The sequence below is a fragment of the Centroberyx affinis genome, unplaced genomic scaffold, assembly GCF_046629955.1.
Source record: "Centroberyx affinis isolate AG114_WGS23_722 - 3 ecotype Tasmania unplaced genomic scaffold, CSIRO-AGI_Caff_v1 ptg001333l_1, whole genome shotgun sequence".
NCBI classification, from domain to species: Eukaryota; Metazoa; Chordata; class Actinopteri; order Beryciformes; family Berycidae; genus Centroberyx; species Centroberyx affinis.
In genome coordinates, this window is record NW_027279830.1 from 117,434 (window position 1) to 142,476 (window position 25,043).

At 39.9% G+C, this 25,043-nt stretch overlaps 2 protein-coding genes across 2 annotated transcripts in view; one reads left to right on the plus strand and one right to left on the minus strand.

The window, feature by feature from the left end:
* lgr4 (leucine-rich repeat containing G protein-coupled receptor 4) overlaps positions 1 to 12,855 on the plus strand; it is a 38,644-nt gene extending 25,789 nt beyond the window's left edge. Inside the window, exons 7-18 of the mRNA XM_071525737.1 lie at positions 1,328 to 1,396; positions 2,891 to 2,962; positions 3,237 to 3,308; positions 3,524 to 3,592; positions 3,719 to 3,790; positions 4,570 to 4,635; positions 4,779 to 4,850; positions 4,966 to 5,037; positions 5,164 to 5,289; positions 6,926 to 7,023; positions 8,215 to 8,268; positions 8,449 to 12,855. Coding sequence (XP_071381838.1) covers positions 1,328 to 1,396; positions 2,891 to 2,962; positions 3,237 to 3,308; positions 3,524 to 3,592; positions 3,719 to 3,790; positions 4,570 to 4,635; positions 4,779 to 4,850; positions 4,966 to 5,037; positions 5,164 to 5,289; positions 6,926 to 7,023; positions 8,215 to 8,268; positions 8,449 to 9,863 — 2,257 coding nt within the window. The 3' untranslated portion in view covers positions 9,864 to 12,855. The remainder of the gene's footprint in view (positions 1 to 1,327; positions 1,397 to 2,890; positions 2,963 to 3,236; positions 3,309 to 3,523; positions 3,593 to 3,718; positions 3,791 to 4,569; positions 4,636 to 4,778; positions 4,851 to 4,965; positions 5,038 to 5,163; positions 5,290 to 6,925; positions 7,024 to 8,214; positions 8,269 to 8,448) is intronic.
* Positions 12,856 to 14,887: 2,032 nt separating this feature from the next.
* mybpc3 (myosin binding protein C3) overlaps positions 14,888 to 25,043 on the minus strand; it is a 34,765-nt gene continuing 24,609 nt past the window's right edge. Inside the window, exons 22-30 of the mRNA XM_071525719.1 lie at positions 21,995 to 22,129; positions 20,499 to 20,666; positions 19,888 to 19,976; positions 19,065 to 19,260; positions 18,705 to 18,844; positions 17,138 to 17,297; positions 16,807 to 16,943; positions 16,291 to 16,477; positions 14,888 to 14,991 (exon numbers count right to left, since the gene is read on the minus strand). Coding sequence (XP_071381820.1) covers positions 14,963 to 14,991; positions 16,291 to 16,477; positions 16,807 to 16,943; positions 17,138 to 17,297; positions 18,705 to 18,844; positions 19,065 to 19,260; positions 19,888 to 19,976; positions 20,499 to 20,666; positions 21,995 to 22,129 — 1,241 coding nt within the window. The 3' untranslated portion in view covers positions 14,888 to 14,962. The remainder of the gene's footprint in view (positions 14,992 to 16,290; positions 16,478 to 16,806; positions 16,944 to 17,137; positions 17,298 to 18,704; positions 18,845 to 19,064; positions 19,261 to 19,887; positions 19,977 to 20,498; positions 20,667 to 21,994; positions 22,130 to 25,043) is intronic.

Sequence of the window (25,043 nt, forward strand, 5' to 3'; positions counted from 1 at the left end):
GCCGGGTATCTCTGTGGTGGATTTGCCTGACCTCTACTTTTCCCCTGCCAAATGTCCTGCCTGTCTGTTACCTTAGCAGTTAGGAATGTGAATCTTTCAGTATTTGAATCTTAGACTGATTCAATATAAATCAAAATATATAGTCAGCGATTCAGTACAGGAAAGATACATTTGAGCAGGTCAGTGATTCATTACAATTGGATGTATTTTTGATGTGATCTGATATGACACTGTTCAGTACGATAGTTTCAGTACCATGAATCACAATGCAGAATTTACTTGTTATGGTGTCCTTGTTCTTACTCTGATTGGGACTCGTGGTAATCAACAAAAAATCCATCTGGTAATCAACATTATGCCAAATGTCATTACCAAGGCATCTGTGTCAAATAACTGACATTTCTGAGTAGTTGTACATTTGAATGTGAAATATAATGTACCTTTGATATTTCTCTGGAGCTTGACATCATAACAAACCTCTCTGTGTCCCCTACATTTTACATTCTTTAAGCAATGGAAAAAATGATCCACTGCTTCAAATATGAAAGTCTTCGAAAACAGAAACAAAGGATACGGCTAGTCAGTCCTTACTATATAAAGCACTAAAGTAAACACATTGTGACAGATGGCAATAATAGAATAAATTGCAATGACACAACACAACTACTTGGTTTTTGTTTGTGGTTGCATTACAATGTTTGGTTTGCTGTAAAACATGAATTCAAATGTATCACTCACTAGGTGTGTGTGTGTTCATGGTGAAAAAGGATAATTATCATGAGCAACCAGTCTACAGAAAACTTGAATCATGGCGTTTGACGGTTTCAAAAGAGGTTGAATGCGTGGACACCCAAGTGGTTGCCTTGAGTCACCAGTCGCTCCAATAAATATTCCCACATCACATGAACACAGCATACATAAACTACAGCTACATTCACAAAAGGGAGAGGGATAGTCATAACAGAGTGTGTTGGGGAGGGAGAAGGAAAGATGCAGAACCTGTGTCAAGCCAGGTTTAAGCTACACTAAAAGAGAAATCTGTTTTCATGGTTTTGAATGTCAAATTGTGTTTCCCTAACTGTAAAGATGGCTGCTATGATTTGTTACCCAACCATTCACCTGGTCCCATATCTTTAAATCAGTACTGCTACACCATGTACAGCTGGTATAACACAGCTGGAACAATCTCCCTGGTTCGAATCAGATAATCGTTACACCCCTATTAGCAGTGCTTCTTTCCTGACACTGCCATTTGAGTGTAGCGTTGTATAGCATGGTTTAATGTGATAAAGTTGTTAGATGAAACTGTTTCTCTTTCTCTTCTCAGTGATCTCAACTTCAACAACCTCATGGTTTTCCCCAAAGCAATAGAAGCTCTTCCCAAACTCAAGGAGCTGTGAGTATATTGTCTCATTTCTCTCTTCCTCCTTTAGGGAAACATTTTGTATTGATATACCTTATGTCAGATAATTCATCAGGGCGTGAAAATGGGAGCTAAGGCCATTCTTCAATGTATTGTCAGTTTTGGCAGGGTATGTGTTTTCGTGAGAAACGTGAACTGGTGATGTGTCTCTCAGTGGAGCTGTGACGTGGCAGAGAGAGATTAATGAAGGGGTCCAGATGGCGCCCTGAAGAACACAGTCCACTTAGACTGTTTTCACTTGCTGCTGTGTTGTTTTATTCTCCTGCTGTGTGGCAGTTCTGCCACACAGAGGGATGGACAAAATTCAGTTACAATGACAGTGATACACTTAACTGTTGAATTGACATGTGTCTTCGGCCCCTCTTGTAGTTCTTCATTTTCAGGGTTTTATTTTTTGCTTTTAATCCCTAATTTAGAACATTGTGTAATAGAACTCTACACTCTAATTAGATGCTGATGGCCCTTTTGATCAAAAGATCAAGTTCACCTCTCTAGAACCCCCCATTCATGTTGGTGTCTATTGAGAGCCCACTGCCACAGGTTGAAGGCTTGAAGCTGTGTTTTTGAATTAATTTGTCATGGTCATGGTTGTGGTTCTGTGGTCGTAAAAACGTTTCGCACACCTGATGTAAAAACAATCTATCTTTGTATTTCCAGTTTGAATACTTGTGAAAAAATATTTGAATCTGTAATTTAATGTTCGTATCAGTCTGACCAGAGGTATAAATTGTGGGATTTCTGTCAATGTGGGGCATCAGTTTGTAACTTAAGGTTTTGGAAGCTTGTACATGACGTCCTGTGAAGTAGTGGGGCCTGGAGGCGGGGCCATGTGCTCTCGACCAATCATCTGTTCTTGGTTGAAATCCAAGCCAATCATATGCCACCTTTCACACTGGAACTGTTGTCACTGGCTGGACTTCCTATCAGTCTTTTAAATGTATGCAAATGCCAGTAAATAATCACAAACTGTTCCTCCAAGAGAACACTGACACAAATTCTAGGATTTAATTTGGCGTAACTACTCAGCCTAATACAAACATTAAATTTCAAGCATTCAAAGTACTCAAACTGGAATTACAAGGAAAGATTTTTTTATTTTATTTTTTTATTTCAAGTGTGCAAAACTTTCGTACAACCACAGAACCTCAAACACGAGCACAACTTAATTCCCACAAAGATTCATAACTGAGCTTCAACCTTTTTTCAACTTTTCAAATCATAGAAAATAAATACTATTACTCTTGAAGAATTTCTCCATATGTAGTACATGGTTGGGATAGATGAGGACAAGTAAACAATGGTCTTAGTTATCAGTAGATTTTCTATCATCATTTGCCTGCTACAGAACGTCAGGATTGGGATTGCAAGAATATAGTGTTTTTCTTACTAAATGATATCTTTCCATGTAATGTTTTATATTCAACAGGCTGTAGTTAAACTGTCTCCTTAACTGTCTTCTTTCTGCAGCGGGTTCCACAGCAACGATATAGCTTCCATACCTGAAGGAGCCTTCCATAATAACCCCCTGCTGCGAACCATGTAAGCTCCAAACTCCAAACACGTTCCACTGGCACTACGATGAAATAGACATTGCACAGAAATAGCTGAAACCTGCACAAATATTGACAGACACAATGCACAGATGGTTGTACGCACACACCCGCCCCCCGCCCCCCCTGCCAACACACACTTAGACTGATATGGGATAAGATCGTGAGGCTTTGAAAGATGAATGTCCAGAAGATGGTGCCATTCTCGCATAGTAAATGATTTTGGTTTGAATCCTGTCCCTCTTCTCTTGCTGCCCTTCCAGCCATCTCTATGACAACCCTCTGTCCTTCGTGGGGGCTTCAGCTTTCCAGAATCTGTCTGACCTGCACTCCCTGTAAGTCCAGACAAATAAGTGTCAACGAGTGGTCACTGATGATGAAAGCATTTTTTAATAGCTGTTGAAGTTTCTTTTTTTGTTTTTAATGCTAGTATATGAAATATTGCCTTTCTGAAAAGCTAGCATTATGTGTTGTGTACTCTCCATATTGAATCATGCTTCATCATCATGTAAAGTAATATTATTCTTATTTGTTACAATGTGTGTTTCAGGATGTTGCGTGGGGCCAGTATGATGCAGGATTTCCCAATCCTTACGTGGACTAACAACCTTGAGAGCCTGTGAGTGCACTTCGATACAACATCCGCTCTGCAAAACTGATTCATTGTTTGACTTCTCCGTAGTCTTGTTTTCGTGCATCTCGTGGTGCGTGTCAGTGGTGACTGATTTGGGTTTTTCATTTTCAGGACCCTATCAGGAACCAAGATATCATCCATCCCCACTGATCTGTGTGAGGATCTTAAGTTGGTTCGGACTCTGTAAGTGACTCTTTTCTCTCCTGTCACCACACACAGGACTTAGAATAGGTCATACACAAAAAGTCCCACTTGTTCAAGACTAGCATCATAAATTTTCTTCTGTGCTGTGTTTGGAAATTTTTAACAAAATAATTGGTAGAGATGGGATTGGGAAAGGGGTTGGTTTTGGGAGTGTACCTCTGATTATCCTAATTGAGGCCAGAAGAGATCCAAGTTTTATCAAAGCTCTTTTGTTTGCCATAAGTTAAGTATTAAGTTTTTCACTGTTTACTCCTAACACAAAAAAAAACCTGACTTGTTAGAGTGTAGCCTGATAATTTTCCATATTCTTCACAATGTAGACTAGACTAATCAACTACTGAGACATTCTGCAGTTGGCGAATAAACACATTTAGCCCTACAGTGAGATGCGTTTCCATTCTTAATACCGTTTTCCTCCCCCAATATTTTCTCATTCAACACAGTGCTTATTAGTTAGTTAGTTAGTTAGCAGCTGGAGGTTTCTTTACCTCTAACTCTCTAGGGCAGGAACAATTGCTCCTATATGTAGTATGGCACTAGCACTGCTACAGTTAGGAGTTTGATTCCTGTCCATGCAAAAAATGTAGGCATTCATGATACTACAAGTTACTTTGGAAGAAAGTGTCCACCCAGGAGAGTCGGAAAAGACTCTGAAAAAGGCACAACACTGCAACCTTTTGTCTCCATTCTCTTATAAAGAAAAAAATAAATGTTGTCCCAGTAGTTAATTGCTGAGGCTGTTTGTTTTCCTCCATCAGAGACCTTTCCTACAATGAGATTGAGGAGCTGCCATCCTTCCAGGGCTGTCTTAAACTGCAGGAGATGTGAGTGTTGAAAAAATGTTGAAAATGGAAGTGAGATCACACTGCATTTCACACTGCATTTCAGACAAGGACAATTTATGGAATGCGTCTTATTAAAACAAAGCTATAATAAAATCTATTTAAATCCTGTTTCAACTCAACAGAAGCGTGCAACACAACCATATTCAACAAATTGACAGGGACACTTTCCAAGGTCTCTCTGCTCTACGTTTGCTGTAAGTCTTCTCAGCCATAACACACAGAAACACACACAAACCAGTCGTCACGGTAAAACAAAAAACAAATGTTTTATGCCTAGATTATGAGTGCATTGCATTTTGTTTTTTGCAGAGACCTGAGTAGAAATGAAATCAGAGTCATTCACAGAGATGCTTTCCTCACCCTGACTGCACTTACCAACCTGTGAGTATGACCTGTGTAATTCCACCTCTTAAAATAGATTCAATGCTGGATAGCGCATAATTCGCTTTTTCTGTTTTTATTGTATACAGTATTTGATTGCATGTGCGTAATCGTTTTTCATTTCAGAGATTTGAGTATGAACTCTCTGACTGTGATTCCAACAAGTGGACTGAGTGCCCTCAATCAGCTAAAACTCTCAGGGAACCTGCAGATGAAAAATGTGCTGACTGCCAAAAACTTACCCAAACTCAGGTGAGAAAGAATTTCCATGTTCTGCAGTAGAGTCCCATTATCTGCACTCCTCAGGAAAGGATGTAATAAGATCTAATACATACATATTAAGATCTGCTGAAACACAATGAAAATATGAAAAGTCCATGCTGGCAATGAGTTTTAATTAATAGTTAAAACTGAATTTAACAGCAAAGAAATTGAGTTCGATTGGCAATGATAAAATCAAAAATGCAAATACATGATATTGAAAAAAGGCTTTTACTGGTGTTTTTTGCTGAATGTTGCAATTACAGTAGGAATTTGTGATATACACTCTATTAGGTACACCACACAAACAGCTTGATCCTCCAAACTGGGTCACATCTAAATAAAGACTAATAATTACAATGGGCAAGACACATGTTTTAGATGACTATGAATCATGGCATGATGATGGTATGATCTCCGAAATGGCTGATATCCTGGGATTTTGGGACACTGCAGTGTCTAGAGTTCTCTGAGAATGGTGCAATAAACACAAAATCATCCAGTCAGCAGCAGTCCTGAGAGCGAAAATGCCTCATTGATGAGGGAGGTTGGAGGAGAATGACAAGACTTATTCAAGCTAAGAGGCAGAAGTCCACAAGTGTGCAAATACCAGCTCAGTACAACAGTGAGGTGCAAAAGGGCATCTCAGTCCATACAACTCAATGAATGAATAGATGAAGCTACAGTGGTCACATGACTGCCAAAGTTGGATGATTGTAGAGTGAAAATATGTTGCCTGGTCCCATGATGACAGGGTGAGAATTTTGTGGAAACAACAAATCCATGGGTCAATGCTAACAGTAGAGGCTACTGGTGGTATTGTAATAATGTTTTCATGGCACACATTAGGCCCCTCAATACCAATAGAGCATCATTTGAATGCCACAGCATACCTAAACATTGTTGCTGACCAGGTGCATCCCTTCATGGCAACAGGCTACTTTTTTTTTTCATGAATACTTCCAGGAGGATAATGCGCCATGTTGTGAAGCATGGATCATCTCCAAATGGTTCCAGGAACATGACAGTGACTTTAGTTTAACGGCTTGGACAGTCTCCAGATCTCAACCCAACTGAGCAACTTTGAAATGAGGTGGAACAGGATGCTCACAGCTTGAATGTGCTGCCAAAAGGTGTTCCTAATAAAGTGTTAGAGTTGATATGGGCTTACGTTTTCCACCATTTTTTTTTTACAAAAAGGGTAGGAAGACACTTTGTAAATGTTGTGATTTTTATAACATAGTATGTTTTTTAAAGATTGTGTGTCCCTAAAGTCATTTTGTCCCAAGTAGTCTTAAAAGCCTAATACATGCTTAACTGTTATTATGGACAGGTGGGTAATGATGATTTTAATCCACAGGTAAAAACTCCTTTGGGAAGCTTTTCATTATAAAAACAATGTCAGAATAGCTGGGGGGAAAAAAATAAAATTGTCAGAATATGCAGGCTGCTTGCACCTGTCAAACATGCCCTATGACACAAAGCGTGCAAGCTTAATCATTTTGAGTCCAAAATGGTGCAAATTAGCCAAAAATTACATAACACAAACGCAAATTTGATTAACAAGTTTTATTAACCAGTTAGCTTGTCTGGATAGTTTTTCTGAATGATAATTGTTTGTTCGTAGGTCCATCTCTGTCCCCTATGCCTACCAGTGCTGTGCATTTCTTGGATGTGACACCATGATAAGTTCTTCTGAAGAAAATAACATGAAGAAATCTACAGGTGAGAAAGCTACAGTCAAAGCTGCATCCTTGGAACCATGGATACATTAATTATGCTTCTTTCTTCTTTCATTTATCCATAGGCAACAGAGAAATATAGAGCCAAATTATGCAAATTGTTTCATTAAAACATGTCAACCTCAAGGCCTGCTAGCCAGATATTGACCGTTTACCTAGACTGTAGACTCACATTGGTTTTCAATTAATTTTGGCCCACTCTCTCTCTAATTTGCACTGCGGGCCAGTTGAAATGCAAACACTCTTGCTGCATGCTAAAATACTCTCCACTTTGCAAGCAAATGCACACAGCATTCCCTATTCCTGTGTTACATTGTGGCAGGTAATATGTTTTTTAAATGAGGTCATAAAACTACTTGGTAATCAAACTCTGGAAATGATGCTTGGTAAGAAAAGAAAAGTTGAGATGTGAGGAAGTGTGTGTGCATGTCTGTGTATCTGCATTCGTGTGCTCATGCGGATGCCTGTGTACGTTTTGATCCTGCCATAGCTCAGGATTTTACCTGATAATTACTAACATTACTTACCTGCAAATTGCTCCTCTGTACTCTATTATCTGAAACCTAAATAAACTATTTACAAATCCAGGCCTGTAATAAGCAAATGTCTCTAAAAATGCTTAATTTTCTCCTGTTTTAATTAGCCCAGTATCTTATATTTAATAATTTACTAGAGGCCAGATGGCACAAGAAAATGAACAAATGTGCAATTGTAGTAGCATTTTGAGTTGATATGCACAAATCATAAAAGTGATTAATTGGGTTCTGCACAACAAAATGACCAATAAAACTTGTGTCCTCACCATAATGCATTTTGTACCTAAGATTATTTGTCAGGCAGCTGATTAGTTTTTGATAATGGTGATTTAGTTTGACACCTCTGTATAGTAATGGAGAATGAATTTCAGTTTTTGAAAGATGGTGTTTTTATTCCTTAGCTCAGTTCAGTCTGTAAAAGTGATCATTCATTACTCTCTCCCAAAACCAGAAACAAGAGAGCAGAGTCTTGCCTCTTAATCTGTGGTTTCAAACAAGAACAAAGTGACAGTTGAGAATGCCAAAATGCCTCCTGTGCATGACTGGATTTTTTTGTGGTGAGGCTATGCTTTTGGATTAGGACTGGAAGGACTTTGAAAATGTGCCTAGCTTACATACTGTATAAATTTTCATTTTAGCTGGGGACGGTGTGGAAAGGATCTCAATGATTATGCATTGCTCTCCATCACCAGGTAAGCAGCTTTTTACATGCTTTATTTTTTGTGTAACAATTTTGGTGCGTTTACTTTTGCTGATGGATATTCAGGAACTGTGAAATAAACTGACCTAGAATGGATAAATTGGCTCAATAACTACTTAACAAAATTGATCCAATTAATTATTAAAACCAGCCGCACTGTTTCCATCTTCAGGAGCATTCAAGCCTTGTGAGCATCTCCTGGGCAACTGGATGATTCGTCTGACAGTCTGGTTCATCTGCCTGGTGTCCCTGGTCTTTAACAGCCTGGTGCTGGTCGCCACCTTCTGTCCCACACACCGAGCTCCAGGCCTCGCCCACTCCCTGACTCCATCCCTCTCTCCAGCCAGGCTGCTGATGGGGCTGCTGGCACTGGCCAACCTCCTCACAGGCCTGTACGTCGCTGTGCTGACTGTGCTCGATGTTGCCACCTGGGGCTCCTTCGCTGAGTTTGGTGTGTGGTGGGAGATGGGCGCTGGCTGCCAGATCACAGGAGCTCTGGCAGTCTTCTCCTCCGAGTGGGCGGTTTTGTTACTCTCGTTGGCAGCTGTGGAGCGGAGTGTGGCAGTGCGGGCTCTTCTGGGGAAGGTCATGGTGTCACCCAGGAGGAGCGCTGGCAGCCATCAGGGATGCTGGAGAGGAGATCGACGCTTCGGCCTTGTGGCAGGACTACTAGGGCTCCTAGCTGCTGCGGCAGCCTGCCTGCCTCTCATAGGTTCCAGTGACCAGTCTGCCTCTCCTCTCTGCCTGCCCTTTGCTGGTGGAGAGAGTCCAGCTTTGAGTATTACAGTAGTTCTGGTACTGCTCAATGCGCTGGCTTACTTGTTCACTGCAGCTGTGTACACCCAGCTGTACTGCCACCTGGGCAGGGTGGAGCTGGCAGACCCGGAGCAGACAGGAGCTCTGCGGCATGTAGCTTGGCTAATCTTCACCAATTGCATATTCTTCTGCCCCGTGGCAGCTTTCTCCTTCGCCCCTCTCTTGACCGGGTCAGGTTCCACTGCCGGTGGCCCAGAGATCGCCAAGTCCGTCACCCTCATTTTCTTCCCCCTGCCTGCGTGCCTAAACCCAGTCCTTTATGTGTTCTTCAGCCCGGCCTTCAGGGAGGACTGGCTGAGACTGCGGGGTCGTGGAGGTGTGAGCAGGGAGGTGAAGGCTGGTGCTGAAGGTCAGGGAGATGATGGTGGTGGAGGGTCTGGGGTCATGGACGGAGGCTCCTCCACGCAGCTAGGCTTTGACTGTGGGGTGTACTCACAGCTTTGTGGAGAGACAGTTGTATGTGAGCAGTGTGAGGCAGCGCTGCATGCCAGGACCTGTTCTTCCCCCTCGTCCTCCACAGTCTGCAGACACTTGGTGAAGTCTCATAGCTGTCCCACACTTTTGGCTGGAGCTGCAGTGTGCCAGCGTGCGGAGGGGTACTGGGCAGACAGTGGCACACCCTCAGCTCAGTCTGAGTATGCGGACGAAGGAGACTCCTTTGTATCAGATAGCTCAGACCAGGTGCAGGCCTGCGGCAGAGCCTGCTTCTGTCAGAGCAGAGGCCTTCCTCTTGTACACTACTCATACAACATACCTCGCGTCAAAGACTAAGGAACCCTCAAGAGCTATATCTGTGTACACAGATCTCTCTGTCATGTGAATTTTGATGCTACAAGAATATACATTTTGTTATGTCAAACAGCAAAATGTGCCAACGACCCTGCTAACAGACTATTCAAGAAGCACTTATTTTTGTAATTACTGTGTAAACAGAGACTCAACCAATCACTTAAAGGGAACTTGGTATGCTTATTGAACTTGGAGACTATTTGTAAGCGCATGTTTTGCCTGCCGGTGGTGCAACTAAGCAGAACTGAGCGCGTCATGACACAAGCTGGTTAACAAAGGATGTTACAAAGGAAAGTCTTGCCACCAGTGCCTGCCTCTTGCTTTAGATTGGACTGGATACCATGATGTTGCAAGCCTCAAATTATCTGTCACTTCTGTTGTAAAGGCAAGGATTTTGTGACATCTCTGTTTTACCTGTACTTATAAGCTTTTTCATTTTGTTGAAATTGTCATACAACTTGTCAATTTTAAAAGCTTCTCTACAGTAACTGTTGATTTTGTATTTTATTGATTTTTTTTTTTTTTTTACGAAAATGTAGCAAATGTAATCATCATTCTAGAATTTTCTGTGTGAATGTAACGTAACTTTCAGGAGAATGATTGGTGGTTTTCAACTAAAGGAGGGGGAATAATGTTCTAATGTTCAACAATAACTTCTTCTTCCCTACCCGCCCTCCCAATGTGACCAGAATCCACATTATCATAATCTATCGCAGGGCAACACGCCCTGTATTCACTTCGTGAGAGCATGATGATGGTATAAATATATGCCGTTTTATAATAAACAGTTCTTCACTTAAAGTGAGTTACGAATGTGATAAAAGTAGCAGATATCACTGTTTTAGCAACAACTACGCTGGGTGGTTTTGTGTGGTGTTGTAATTTATTGTTTGGAGCAGTAGGATTGTCTGGGTGAAGGTAATTTCAGGTATATGAAAGGTGGCCTTTGAATGATGAATGCAGAACCCAAGCACTCACCAAGACAACAGCACCTCTTGTGGTAAATGTTAAATCCTTAACAAATGACTTTTTGCATTGTATTGTCGTACTGTAAGAGTTCACTGTTAGTTTATTATTTTCACTAGTCTTAAATGATAATTCCATTTATTTTCAACCTGAGCCTTATTGTCCTAGTTTTTGCCATCATGCTGACTGATTCAGATAAAAACATTTTGTCAGTTACTTAGCTGTAGAGCTCTATGTACCTCTCAGTTTGCAAGGAGTGCAAGGGAAACTCACTCACACTGTAATGAGACCTGCCTATATCTGATTTTATGAGTATCTATGGCCTGAAACTAATATTCTGCTGTATTAGATATATTTTAGCCAGCGTAAGCTCGTTAGCAAGTAGAATGTTCCAGTACTCTGATGCCACATTCACATCCTGTTGGATTTACTGTAAATACAAACTACTGACTGGAAAAAAACATTAATGTCAACATCCTAGTAGTAATTACAAGTAGAATATGTGGGATTTTTTTTGTGGGCTCCTACTTGGTTTCTCGAATTGCATAATTCTGTCAACACAAGCGGTAAACATGGCAGGGAATCTACTGATGTCAGTAGTCCAAGGTAATAAAATACAAAATCTTCAGTTATATTCAGACAGTCATAATTCATAATTCATGATAACAATCAACCCTACTTAACGAAAAGCGAGCAATATCTGCAAATATAATTTTGTATATGGGCGTCCCAATGCGTTAAACACGTGAATGCTCTCAAGTTGCAGCAACAAAATGTCATCCCGTTCTTCCACTTTATCCGATATGATGTGAACTTGACAGAAGACCGGCAGTCAGCAGAGTAAACATGTATGTGAGCAACGCCAAAGAGCACCAAATAGACTTATAACTGAAATGCTGTGTGATAGTTGTTCAATCACAGCTATTTAAAGACATGTAACTGCAGTGTGAGTGTGGTGTTGGAACGGGACATGTTTTGAGTGCTTTTTTGGTTCGACTTGAGTTTCTTTTGGTCTCTTTGTATTGTATTGGAGAACATTGTTCCCTGCAAACTGAGAGGTGTGTAGAGCTCCTCTCAATAACTGACAAAAGTTTGAACAGAATTGATCGGCACAATGGCAGAAACTAGGAGAATAAGGCCCAGATTGAAAATGGCAGGAATTCTCCTTAAAGTTGCACATATTTGGTGCTTACAGTATCCTTGCAATCCAAAAGTCAGTGAGTGACTCACAAAAAGTTATTTTCAACTCGGTCTTTATAGTCCAGTTTTAGTGTATAGGCTGTCATGGGAGGGGTATGATAATATTGTAACGCATATTAATGTAGATCACTTTTCACCCAGAGAATTGACCTGAATGAGATTGTGTGTGACTGTTGGGGGATTGCTCTCTGACTGATGTTTGGTGTGCTGGAGCATGACTGTACACATTAAGGTGGATACACCCTCGGAGCATGTATCCACATGTGCGCATCATGTGAGTGCTCAGGAATTTAGGCAATGTAGGGAAACTTTCTTCCATCAACAAGGCATTCTTGTATCCTTATAATGCATCGTATTGTCATTGTGTTTTTTTCTTTGGGTAGATTTTCTATTTTCATTTTATGGATTTTGTACACAAGGTTTTGACTGGGTGTGTAATTTCTAGCACCAACCAAATGTCCATTGATTATTTGAGATGTCTGAAGTCCCATCTGGTGAAAATGTAAAAATCTTTGAGTAGTATAGTTGGTTTTTGTATGTGTGCGTAAATTATTTTAAAAGAAAACAAATAATCAAGAATGGGATGCTAACTAAGGAAGCTACCTCCTCAGCTGTAGTGGCTACCGGCAGTGCTTTGCAAAAGAAAGTTTGTTTTCCTATATTATTACTCTGTTTGCATTCTTGGCTTTATGTTGATACATCTGTTTGTACATCATCGTTTTAGTTAAGTGCAAATTGTGGGAGGAATTTATGTACTGTATACTGTGATTTTTTTTTTTTTTAACCAAACTATAAACTATGAAATTCTTTTGTTTGTGTATTTTATCTTTTATAGATATAGCATTGTAATACAGAATATAAAAGTATCTCATTTCATTTCAGTCCAAATACAAATCTTATTTGTAGGTTTTTATGTGAGATCTCTCCAAGTTGGGTTTTTTTTTTCTCTTAAATTAGAAAAAAAAATATTCACCTTTTTGTTTCAATGATTAAAACAGCACAATGACTGTTAACTTCATATATTTCATCATATATTTGTTCTTTACCCTGTAACAAAGGTTTTCAACTGTTTTTTTTTTTATATCACACCTTTCTTGCTACCAATACACAGACTGCTTTTTGGGACAGTTCCTGTGCAACTGAAACCATTAATTATCACTCTCCCTTTGTCAAGTTCCCCATTGGACGCTGTAGTAAGATCAATATTCATGCGGGGCACTAAGGTATTCTCATGTTAAGAGAGACTGTCCTTTAACTGGAAAACCCTATGTCAGCAAGTTTCCACCCTGTTGAAGTGTCCTTGAGCAAGACACTAAATCCCTATCACTATCAAAAAAAAATTCACTGTGGGGGAAGTTTTAACACAGTGGAGATGCATCCTCTCTCTCCCTTCCAAATGTAAATGTGATACATATTCCAAACTGGTTAAGTAGAATGAAACAGTCCTGCAGTGCAAATTCTTTTTCAGATCAACTGAAGAGACGTGATGTGAGATTTGCTAGCAGTGAAGAAGCAAAAAATGTTTTTGCATAGAAAAATGCTCCAAACACCATTTTACAGCCTACAAAATAATTCCAAAAACATGCTGTACAATGCTAGTCTTGGATGTGATTTATCCTGAAACAAAGGTAGTGAATAATTTTTTCAAAAATCATCTGTGCAATTTCAGTTTTACTTAATTCCATGTTTTGGTGGTTGGTGTGTTTTGTTGAGAGCTCACACACAAATCACCAAATAAAAGCATTTTGAAATCATTTTCTATCAATGTCACACATGCACACACCCTTTGTTTGACAGTAGACTCAGGCGTGATATCTTAGGACTATACACCTTTTGAAGCAGGTCAGCATGTGTCAGATTGCCTTTGGTATTGGTTTCTGTCTCAATGGTCATAGTGCCATTCAGAGGTGTTTCCTTTCACCTGCTGATCCCCCTTGACTCTGGTGGTGTTGGCCTCCACTGCTGGCTCCCTTCGCTCATGTGCAGTGAGCTGTAACTGGGCGATGAGTGAGAAATAACCACCAGGATGATATAAAGGAACAAACATGAAATTTGAGATGCACATTGTAGCTGCAAACTTTTGTGTTTGTAATTAGTGCATTTTGGTGAAAAAAAACCCCTGTCAAAACACCTGTGACATAATCTCATAGGTTGATTGGATCTGTAGTGGTTATAAACTGGTGGACTTGGACAGGAAATATTAATTTTCAAGGCATCAAAGAAATGCTGCTGAGTGACAATGGTAATAGACAGTTTTACCTCTGGCAGCCCTCGCTAGATGAACATGTTCCACTTCCCTGACACACGTCCTCAATGGCAAAAGGACATCCGGACTATTCCAAGCCTTCCCACACAAACAATCGTGGGTAGCGTTCAAAGAAGTGCTGCTCTCCACCTGTGCACTTACATCACTAATTTATACAACTGGGCATAGCATAATAAGACTATGACTGTAATGACATTAATATGATTGAATGCAATGACACAGTATTGTTTTTGAAGTAATTATATTTACTTTTTAATGACTTGGCACTCAACAAAAGAAAACAATATTATCCAGTTAGTTCTAGTCATTCTCAGGTTTCTAGTCATTGAAATGAGTGAGGAATAGGATGACAAACCATAAATTAATTTCATAAATAATACAGAAATTTCCACATCTAATAAACAAATTGTCAAAATCAAGCATGAGCCTCAGTCAGTTAAATAACCCAGTGCTCTACGCATACAATAGAACAGCATGGATGATACTTATGCAAGATGATTTCACAAGAGGGAAGTGATGCACAAACAAAAAGGATGATGAACACAATGTGTGATGGAAGCTAAAGAATTTTTCTCTTGTCCCTGAGGAAGCCCGTTGAGGACAAACCATCGATCCTCTCTTCAGTCAGATCCTCAGCATCGTTGACCTCTTACTTCTTTTCCTCTTTAATGATTTGAGCTGCAAACCAGGGATATATATTATAATATAGTGGTGCTACTAATGTTTATTGTAGACTGCTAAATTGATAACACAATGTCCGAAACCAAATCCTAACTGAATATTGATTACAGTCAGCAGTGTCTCACATTTTCTGGATACTTACCATGATGCCTATTTTCAACGTTAAAGATCCTTTTCCTGTTTAATCCCTTTAGTATTGTAATATTTTGTTAAATGAATATATTCACATAAAGGCATATCATCATTCGTTACAGTTAAAAGGGGTTTCCTGTTAGAATGAGATGGTCAAGGCAAGTTAACGTCAGCAGTGGTTCTCAACCTGGGGGTCGGGACCCCCCCAGGGTGTCGCAAGATAATTCTGCGGGGTTGTGAGATGGTTTATGGGATAGGGATAAAAACATGTTTTTACTATACAAATTCATTATCATGTCTGTTTTTTTCAGATTTTTCTGTGAAATACTGAATCGTTTTCAGCCTCTAGGCCTCCTCTGATAATCCAATGACACGACCTGAAAATGATTATTTGGTTGAACTGCTCATCACTATATGCAGCCTGTGACAGGGGGGTTGTGAGGAGGCATCGCTTGATTTTAAGGAGTCACGAGCCAAAAAGGCTGAGAACCACTGATCTCGAGCAAGTTTGTTCTAAGCATAGATAATTTGACAAATCCATCAAAAACATTTATCACAGGGTGGAGTTTGGTGGGGTTGGATCTGAGTAAACATGTGTACACAGGTTCTGGGAGTAGGTTGAAGCATGACAGGACACAGCAGTGTAATGGGTGGGGGTTACAGAGGGAAGGAGACACACAGAGTAGATGGATCATGGCATTAAGATCCATTGAAAACCTTTAAAATGTACTCTGCAATACATCTCAATGGCGTTAAGTTTGCTTTTTTGACTATATGAAGACATTCAGCTCTAATATTCTGGTTTATATTCAGTATGAAGATGCAATCTGAGGTTGAAAAAATAAGACTAATCATTTTTAAGAAACTACTCAAAGTAATATATTTGGGCAAAACTTTTAATCTTACAAAAGACAGTTATTACATTGTAGTTTTAATTTGTCATACATTTTAGAATGTCACACAGAGTAAGAGCCATATTTTGATCCATTCCATAGTCCTTCATATTTGATGGATACTTATTTGATGGGGGCTTTACTTTTTGTTATTTTTAGAGGATGAGGGGAGTCACTGTGGCCTGGCAGTTTACTGGAGCAGGAAGAGTGTAAGTGGGCCATGCAGCAGAGGCAGCATTCGTTTCAGTGCTTGTCCCTGTGCCATACTTACGGCGAACCTCCAGTTTACACTCCACGATGTCTTCTCCACTGGCGTTGACTGCTTTGCACATGTACACTCCTCCGTCGAAGGGACAGGGCTTACGGATCTCCAGCGTCAGAACGCCTTGCTTACTGAACATGCGGTACTTGGCTTCATTTGAGATGTCCATCTTGTTTTTGTACCAGGTCACTTTGGGCTAACAGGGCGGGATATTGTGTCATTTCAGGTGATTTTATTTCATACAATCTGCAATTTCATTACTATTGCACAATTATGCTGTGAGTTTTGCTACTCGCAGTCCTAACAGTGATAATTATTGCATTGATCTGGTTTCATTGATGATGGTGATTGTTACTTGTTACTAAGGAACAGTTGTCTGCTTGGGTGGTGCGGGTTCGAGGATAGGAGTAGTCTATCAGGCAAATTTACATACATCTTTTAATCTAAAATATTAGTATAAAAAATAAGAGATCACAAAAAATGACGATGGTGAACCCAAGTATTTTCCATTTAATTCCCACTCACCTTCGGTATGCCTCTGACTGAGCAGCTGAGGGTGGCGTTGTATCCTGCTATGACAGAGCGGTTGGCCAGAGGGTGTGTGAACTTGGGCGCCTCTGAGAAGTCGTGTTCCTTGTAGTTCGGTGGCTTGTATGCAATACCTGAGGACAGATAATGCTCATTTTGGTTTTGGTGGGGTTTGTTTTGGCAACACATTCCTCAGATTATCTATTATGGCTCAATTATGGCTTTTCTGAATGTAGTATGAGTACATGCATATGAATTGTAATTGAAAATAAAATAAAATGATAATAACTGTATTGTACTCAGTAATATATGTGCAGTCCAAGCCCACCTGTTTTCTGGATGAAGACGCTGTCTTTTGTGTTGCATGGCTCTGGGCTGAGGCCCACTAGGTTGATGGCAAAGACGCGGAAGACATACTCGTTCCCCATGATGAGGTCAGACACGACACAGTGGGTCCGCCTGTACTGCTCAAACACCGTGTACCACTCCTTGATGGGAATCACATCATGTCAATTTATTTCACTGTTTCATTTTTTCAGTTTTACTATGTACTATCTTTATATAGCTTATATATTGTGCTATATATGTTTTATGTGCACATATACACATTGGGCCCGTTTCAGACATTGACGTAAGTGCTGTGCAGTGGTGCTAGTTTTGATTTTAAAAAATCAATGGTTTCTTCTTGGCAAAAACGTAGAATTGCCTAAATCACATCGATTTATCCCAAGTATATTTTACTGTGTTTCACAGGGGCTTAAGACACATAAGACCTATCAGTAATAACTTTATGCAGTCTGAATCGGGCCCATTGTGTTTCCACACAGACAAATCATATTTGACCTGAATTGCAAAAATCCCATCTTTACAATTATGAATAAGAAATATCACAGATTTGACTTCAAAATCCTGATCCTGGTTCACCCAATGAAACTGATCAAATTGTGTAATTGATGAGAGATTTTGTAAATAAATATTTTTGGGTTAGCTCGGCACAAGAGTGAAATACATTCACACTACGGACTCAAAAATACTTCACAGTTTATGAATTGGCACCAATAACGCACAAGGGCCCCAGCACTTTTATATTTAGAAATAGGGGCATCTCTGACGTCCAACAGATGCATTGTCACTGGTAACATGATAATCAAACATCCCCAGGCTTGCTATAATGAGATGCACGAGAAATTAATTGAATCTAATAATGACTACAGTGAAACATGAACAGCATGCCGTTAGCCTTGCCGTCCAGAAGAACAATGGCCCTGCGTCACTGTACACACAATCCTTGTCAGGTCAGGGCTACTAGGCTAAGATTAGGGCATTCCTGGCCAGCAGAGTCCCTGGCAGCTAGGGGTGGTGGATGGTGGCAGTTGGAACGCTTGTGAACAGGCCCATAATGCAACACTCCTGGCCCACAAAGGAGACTCTGTACCCAGCACTGGCTGATTACAGTATGTGTCACAAGGGAGGCTAAAATATCCCTCTGCGTCCATGTAGCATTCCTCCTCTCACATAGTGTACATACATTACTTGGCTTAGCAGTGGTTCAGTTGTTAGACCCAGAGATAAAACAAAAGGCCTGGCCACAGTGAGCCCGGATACTGGGAGCTATTATGAGATGGAGACAATAGCCTGCATCTGGGATGCCCTCTGAATGTCATTTGAACATAAATGATTAGTGTAATGTTTTTAAGGTTTTCCTCTGTGTAGTCGCAAATGTGGCAAATGTGGTTTTCTTCTGGTTATTTGGTTTAAGATCCTGTGCCTTTGTAATTTTGATAAGGTGCCTGCCACCAATATCAAATGCTTGTTTTCTGCTTCATTTGAATATACTACAATGACAGATGTAAGTTTTGTCACTGGGGGCCCCACCCCGGGGTGTTGAGTCTCACCATGGTCTTCTTGTCAGCTTTCTGAATGTTGTAACCAGTTACTTCAGAGTTGCCATTGTCCTTAGGGGGCTTCCACTCTAGAGCCACATTGAAGCCCCAGACATCCATGATCTTCAGGGCCTCAGGAGGCCCTGGGACGTCTACAGAGGAGAAATATGAATTCTCATAAAATCTCCATCAGCAAAAAATGCTTTTGTGTTAGTATGTTGCTAACTTAAAGAAATTTTTACATAAAAAAATCACAATAATTTTGCAGTTACCAGAACAGCATGTACTATTGCATGTAATGAATGATTAATTACATGCAATACATACAGCTATTCTCTGAATTACTTCCAAGCCTAACCTAGTCCTCCTTACCAACAATCTGTAGTGTGACACTTGCTGTGTCTTCCACATTCTCAATCTGCACCTGAAGGTCGTACTTCCCAGAGTGTTTTCTATCTGACTTGCGGATGAACAGGATGGTATCTGTGTCGCTGTTCCTCGTGCTGACAAGTGTGGGGTTTAGTGGCTCCCCCTCTTTACTCCAGGTGACCTTAGGCCTGGGCTTACCCTGCATCAGGAGGAAATATATTCATAACTAACAGTGGTGTTTAAAGATATAGTATTTAAAGCTGTTTAACCTGGATAATAACAAATGACCAACCAAATGTTAACTACAGCAATCAATTGAAAAAAATGTAATCAATGATTGAAAAATCATTGATTTAACAGTTACAATACAACATATAAATGATTAATTAAATAAGCAATAATTATTTACTTAGATTTTGTAATTAGTAAACAATGTAGGAATTCAACTATCAATTAGCTGAAATGAATGCCTATACTAAATAAGCTGACTTCTTAACTGGCATCTTAACTTCTGAAAAGTGACAGCTTTTAACTATTTTATTGTTAAAATAAAAATAAAATGTGAAATGCATATTGTACATTTTAGCATGGGTGGCCCCAGTGGAAACCAAACTCTTAAACAGTATTGTGTCATGCTGTACTTATTTAGCTGTACCACTCTGTCACTCAGTGTCATATGTGGCCATTCTTATCATACTATCCTCTCATACTATTCTCCACATCAATGCTTATATGTAAAAGTAAGTATAGTATCCTGGTGTTTTAATGTGCTGATCTTGGGAAACGTTCTGGTGGGCCTAATTATTCAGCCCAATGCATACTGCACCTGGAATGGAATCACAAGATTGACAGTCTCCCCAACTTTCTTGATCACAGTCTGGCGGAGATTTCTGGGGACCCAAATTTTAGGGCGCTCTGTGCATGAAAACCAAATAGAAAAGCAAAACACAGACACACATGCATGCACACACGCACACGCACACGCACACACACACACATGCACACACAAACGTACACACAAACAGAAAGGATACTGTTTAAAATTACAGGAATCTAAATATCCCTTGTGAAAAAAGAAATAGGCTGAGTTCAAACATTGGGAAGTGAAAGGTTTGCTTATATGACACTATGTATTGGTTATCATGTCTCTCATTTGGGCTCTCATGGGTTCCCTTCATCAGGCACTTCAGTTATCATAGTATCACTGATGCGTCAAAACACTGTGTGTATGTTAACAGTTAATTTAGAGTTAGCTACTCTATGCCAAACTGAAAAGAAACAAAAGAGGAGCAGGACATGTTTCCTCTCAGGTTCACTTCGTTCACCTGATGGAAGTGAAAACAGCAATCGAACATTAATATTGAATAGATCCACAATCCACAAGGTAAATCAGAGGAACAGAGAAACGTCAAAAGACACAAATCCATAAAGTCTCACGCATAATCTCCCTGATGGTGGCGGCCTGTGCCATTGTGGCCGGTGCGCTCGGCCCGGCCATGTTGAAGGCCCGCACACGGAACAGCAGCTTGTCTCCAGTGGTGAGGTCTCTGATGTTCACAGACGTCCGGTCTGTCAGACCCTCGAAGGCCGGCACCCATTCATCCGCTGTGGCCAGAATATTACACAGGGAGGCAATTAAATTCAATTGACTTCAAATTTTGCCTCAAAACTTCAAAACTTTGTCTTCCTCTTCTTAACTTTTATCAGTTTCATTTTTAGATATTTTATATCTTGTAGAGCTGATAGATTTGTTTCCTTGACCACAAACAAAAACAATGACAGTAAGACACTGATGACATCATGATGACCAACATATTCAGATATAACCAGCAGGCAAAGCTGTTTCCAGTTAGGACATTTAGATTATGCCAGCCCCTCTGGAAGTTGTTATAATCATATAATCACTGTGCTAATGGCCCAGAGTGTCCTCCTGAGGCTACAGCAGAGCAGATAATGGCCCACTATAAAAAGAAGCACCAGGCTTAGAGGTCAGCCTTTTGCCACATGCATACACTTACTCATGTGTTGCTGTTGCAAAAAACTTGGTTGTGCTTTTGACATTGTAATGGCATGTAACAAAATGTTAATAATATTTAAATAGGGTGACACAACAATGTTACATTGCCATGTAATGTGCCCTTAGGTGGAGTAGGAGCTTGTTGATCCCAAACCTGGGCATCTGAACTGACTGTTGACAGAACTAAGAAGCCATCCATGCTCTTATTTTTTTTTTATCTTGTTGTGACTATTTGCTGTTAACTGGTAACCTTTGGGTTTTATATTTAATTCTAAGTTTTGCTAATCACTTTCAAAGCTCAGCTATATTCAGCTGGAGTGTGGCTTTTAGTTCTTACTTGTGAAAGAGCAAGTTCCTTTTAATCAAAAAGCAGCACAGGTGCTATGACAAATCATTTGTCTGTGATGGAAATCCAACATAAAGTAATATACCTTTATCTTAAATATGATGTATTGTTAAAACAATAACAATTGCTGGAGCATTTCATAATTATCATCAACAACATTTCAACTGTAAATTTAATCAGACTGATTATAGACTGATGTGCATATACTTTGAATACACATTTTGAAGAATCTTTGATTGGCTATTTTAGGGCATTTCACAACAATTTGCCATCTGACAACATTAGAATTTGCTGATCTGAATGAAATCCTTTCCTGGGCTGCTTGAATAAATAAGGATCTATTGTAGTATTGTAAGAATCCATCATTCAGCCTAAATGTATTTTATTTGTATCAAATGAAAGGAAATGTCAGAATGAAAATTCAGAGAGATCAATTACTACTCTTCACTGTTATTGGAATAATTGTTTTGGTATATATAGACATAATATTTGGAATAAATGTTCCTTACATAAAATATGCTCCAAAACGTCCCTATTAAAATCATGTGGTAGGGTGGTACCAGCACTTACTGCCCTCCTTGCAGTACTCAACCCCATATCCCTCGAGCTCAGCTGAGCCGATCCTCTCAGGTGCCCTCCACTTCAGCGAGATGGACGTGTCACTGATGTCATCGATGCACAGTCCAATGGGCTCGCTTGTAGGAGCTGAGGGAGAGACAGAGGAGGGGGACAGGAGCCCTGTTAATCAACTGGAGTGCATAATAGGAATGAATGCAGAATGGATAGATAAATAAGGAAAGAAATGAATCAGGAAACTAACTATAAACTCACAAAGCTACGTAACAACAAATAGGACATAAATGCTTTTGTCATTATCCATCACAACCTCACTTCTACTGTCTCCTGTTCCACAGCAGCAGCAGTATCTAATGTTGCTAAACATGTGATCCAAGTAACAGCACTAATTTGATATGAATGATATTCACTTAAAGGTTTCAGTTGCATATCCTAATAAATTACCAACATTCCAGGAAGGTGGTGTTATTTTCTCAACATTACTGAACAATCTGCCACTTGAGTGAGTAATGTGAAAAGCTGGGTATTTTTAAACATACTTTCTTGTAAATTTACTGCGACTTGTCATCGGTGTCCACAGTGGTTTAAGTGGTATTTACCACAACAGCCACGTCAAGAATGAGTTACCTCCTGTACATGTGTTATTGGACACTGTTGGTGTTGACCGAGCCTGCAAAATGACATGGAACCACTGAAACAAGAAGTTTAGTACTGGATATATTAGGATGTGTTTTTATTGACATTGGACCAGATGTTGTATATGAAAGTCCTGTTCTTGAGAAATCTCCAAAATGACTGATAAATGTCAAATTAAAGCTCTAGATGTATTCAGTATATCTCAACCTAATTAAATGTATAAATGCATCAACTGCATACTGTGTCTAATTTCAGAAGCATGTTCAGATGTAGCGTGAGGCATGCATCAATTCTGGCTCTATCGATCATTAATGACTTTTGCAGGCAGCATTCTATCAATGTTCTTGCGATTTCTACTGGTTAGAGATCGATAACGGTCATAGGTTACTAATGATCCTCTCCACTTGAGACATAACATTTATGTCGCATTTTATGTGTGACAGGAGAGAAAAGTGAGTTTATTTAGTGACAGTGTTCCAGTGCTACTAGACAGCAGAGTTTGACTGTAAGGAATAAATCCTGATGACAGATCTACAACGTCACTATACCAAATCACATCAAATAGCTTGCTGGGAGTCAGCTAGCCACTTGGCGGGCTAGTTAGTTAGGCAGCAATTACTAATTTTGAATTCTGAGGCAAATTTGCAATTTAGGCACATCTGGAGCCGTGAACTCCACCAACAAGCAGATTCATCTATTTAGGGGTTCAAGCCCCGAAGGGGCTGAAACCCTCTTGTTTTTGTGCCGGTTTGTTATTATTATTTTCCTGCCACGTTGGCACAAATTCCCATGAGTTGGTACATCACAGAGACATCAAATTTGGTCCAGTGACAGATATTGGTAACCATTACTAGGTCTAGAAAAATGAACCCAATCAGCCTGAAGGTGGCGCTATAATTAAAGGTTTTACGTTAAAGGCCATAACTTCCACACCGTACCACTCCAATTTTCACAAAACTTGGTCCACATTATACAGGTGACCATACTCTACAACTCAAGGTCCGCCTGGAAAGTTTTTGAGATATTTTGAAAGTTTTGAAAAACACATTTAACTAATTTAATTAACATCTCCTTCTACACCGTTTGACCGATCACCACCAAAATTTTTATGTAGCATCTACAGACCTATCTCATTAAAAGTTGTTAAAAGGTTGTTGATATCTACTGTCGTTTAGAAGATATTAATTTTTAAATTTGAGAGCGTGGCCTGTCAGCTAAATTGTCGTAACTTCATGACCGATTGTCCAATCATCACGAAACTTTGTGAACATGTTCAGATATCATCAATGACCATGTGTGCACAGCTGTTTTAATCTAATCTAATCTAAACTCTTTAATAACAGTAGGGGGCGGCACAAATGCGAAAAGTTTATATCTCGTAATCGGCTACATGGATTCGTACAAAATTCGGTTTGCACGATCTAGGGTCATGACTCAGTCGATGCATAAAATTTGGTAATGATTGATTAAAGTGGGCGTGGCTTATTACAACAAATCTAAATTTCTAGACATTTCACATTCCAAAATTCAAAAAATCTAAATAAATCACCCGTACGTCCTAGAGAGCTGAATTTTTTTCAGCACATCCACTGAATTGTGACAAAAGTTTGCCTCACTGCAACCTATGGTCAATTCAGAAGTCCTGCTTCAGAAGTCCTGCTGCACAGAGCGCTGTTCGCTTGTTTATTCAAAGTTTATTAATATTGAATGTGTCGCGTGTCCAAATTGCACCAAATCCGACACTGCACTTCCTTGGGTCCCCAGCAATACACCTGCCAAATGTGAAGTCGATCGGATGAACTGTTCTTGAGATATGCAACAGACACACAGACAGACAGATATTCCTTGCTTTATAGTATGATAATCCATTCACCATAGAATCAGAATGGCCCAGCCACCACTAGACACACCTAGGCTTGTTAGTCTGGATTCCCCCTTTGCTCCTAGTTAAACCAAAGGTCAGGTCTTGCTCTTCCATTTATATACTACTTGTGCATGGTGCTGTGTACAAGTGAAGGATCCTCCAGATGAGAAGAGAGACCACTTTCTCACCACCATACTGAGGTCATTTATTTCTCCAAGTACAGCCTGAAATAAACCAATGCTGAGAGGCTGAGAGGTCTTGAATTTCAGCTGTGGCCTTGTGCCCACTAAGGCCACGGCTCCGTGTCATGGGTTAAGCATACAAGCAAATGATGTGAACGCCTGCCAGGGGTCAAGGGTTTCCATGTGTGTAGATAGTCACAGCAGTAGGGAATATAAGGGGCAGCTCAGGGTTACACAGACAAAAGGTGCAGAGAGTGCAGAGCAAATGTCTCTTTCAGATTCTCTGTTAAAGCAACAGAAGGATATATTTTTTCATTCTAATTTTCATAAAGTATTATGTAAACTATTATGTTGTTTCAGC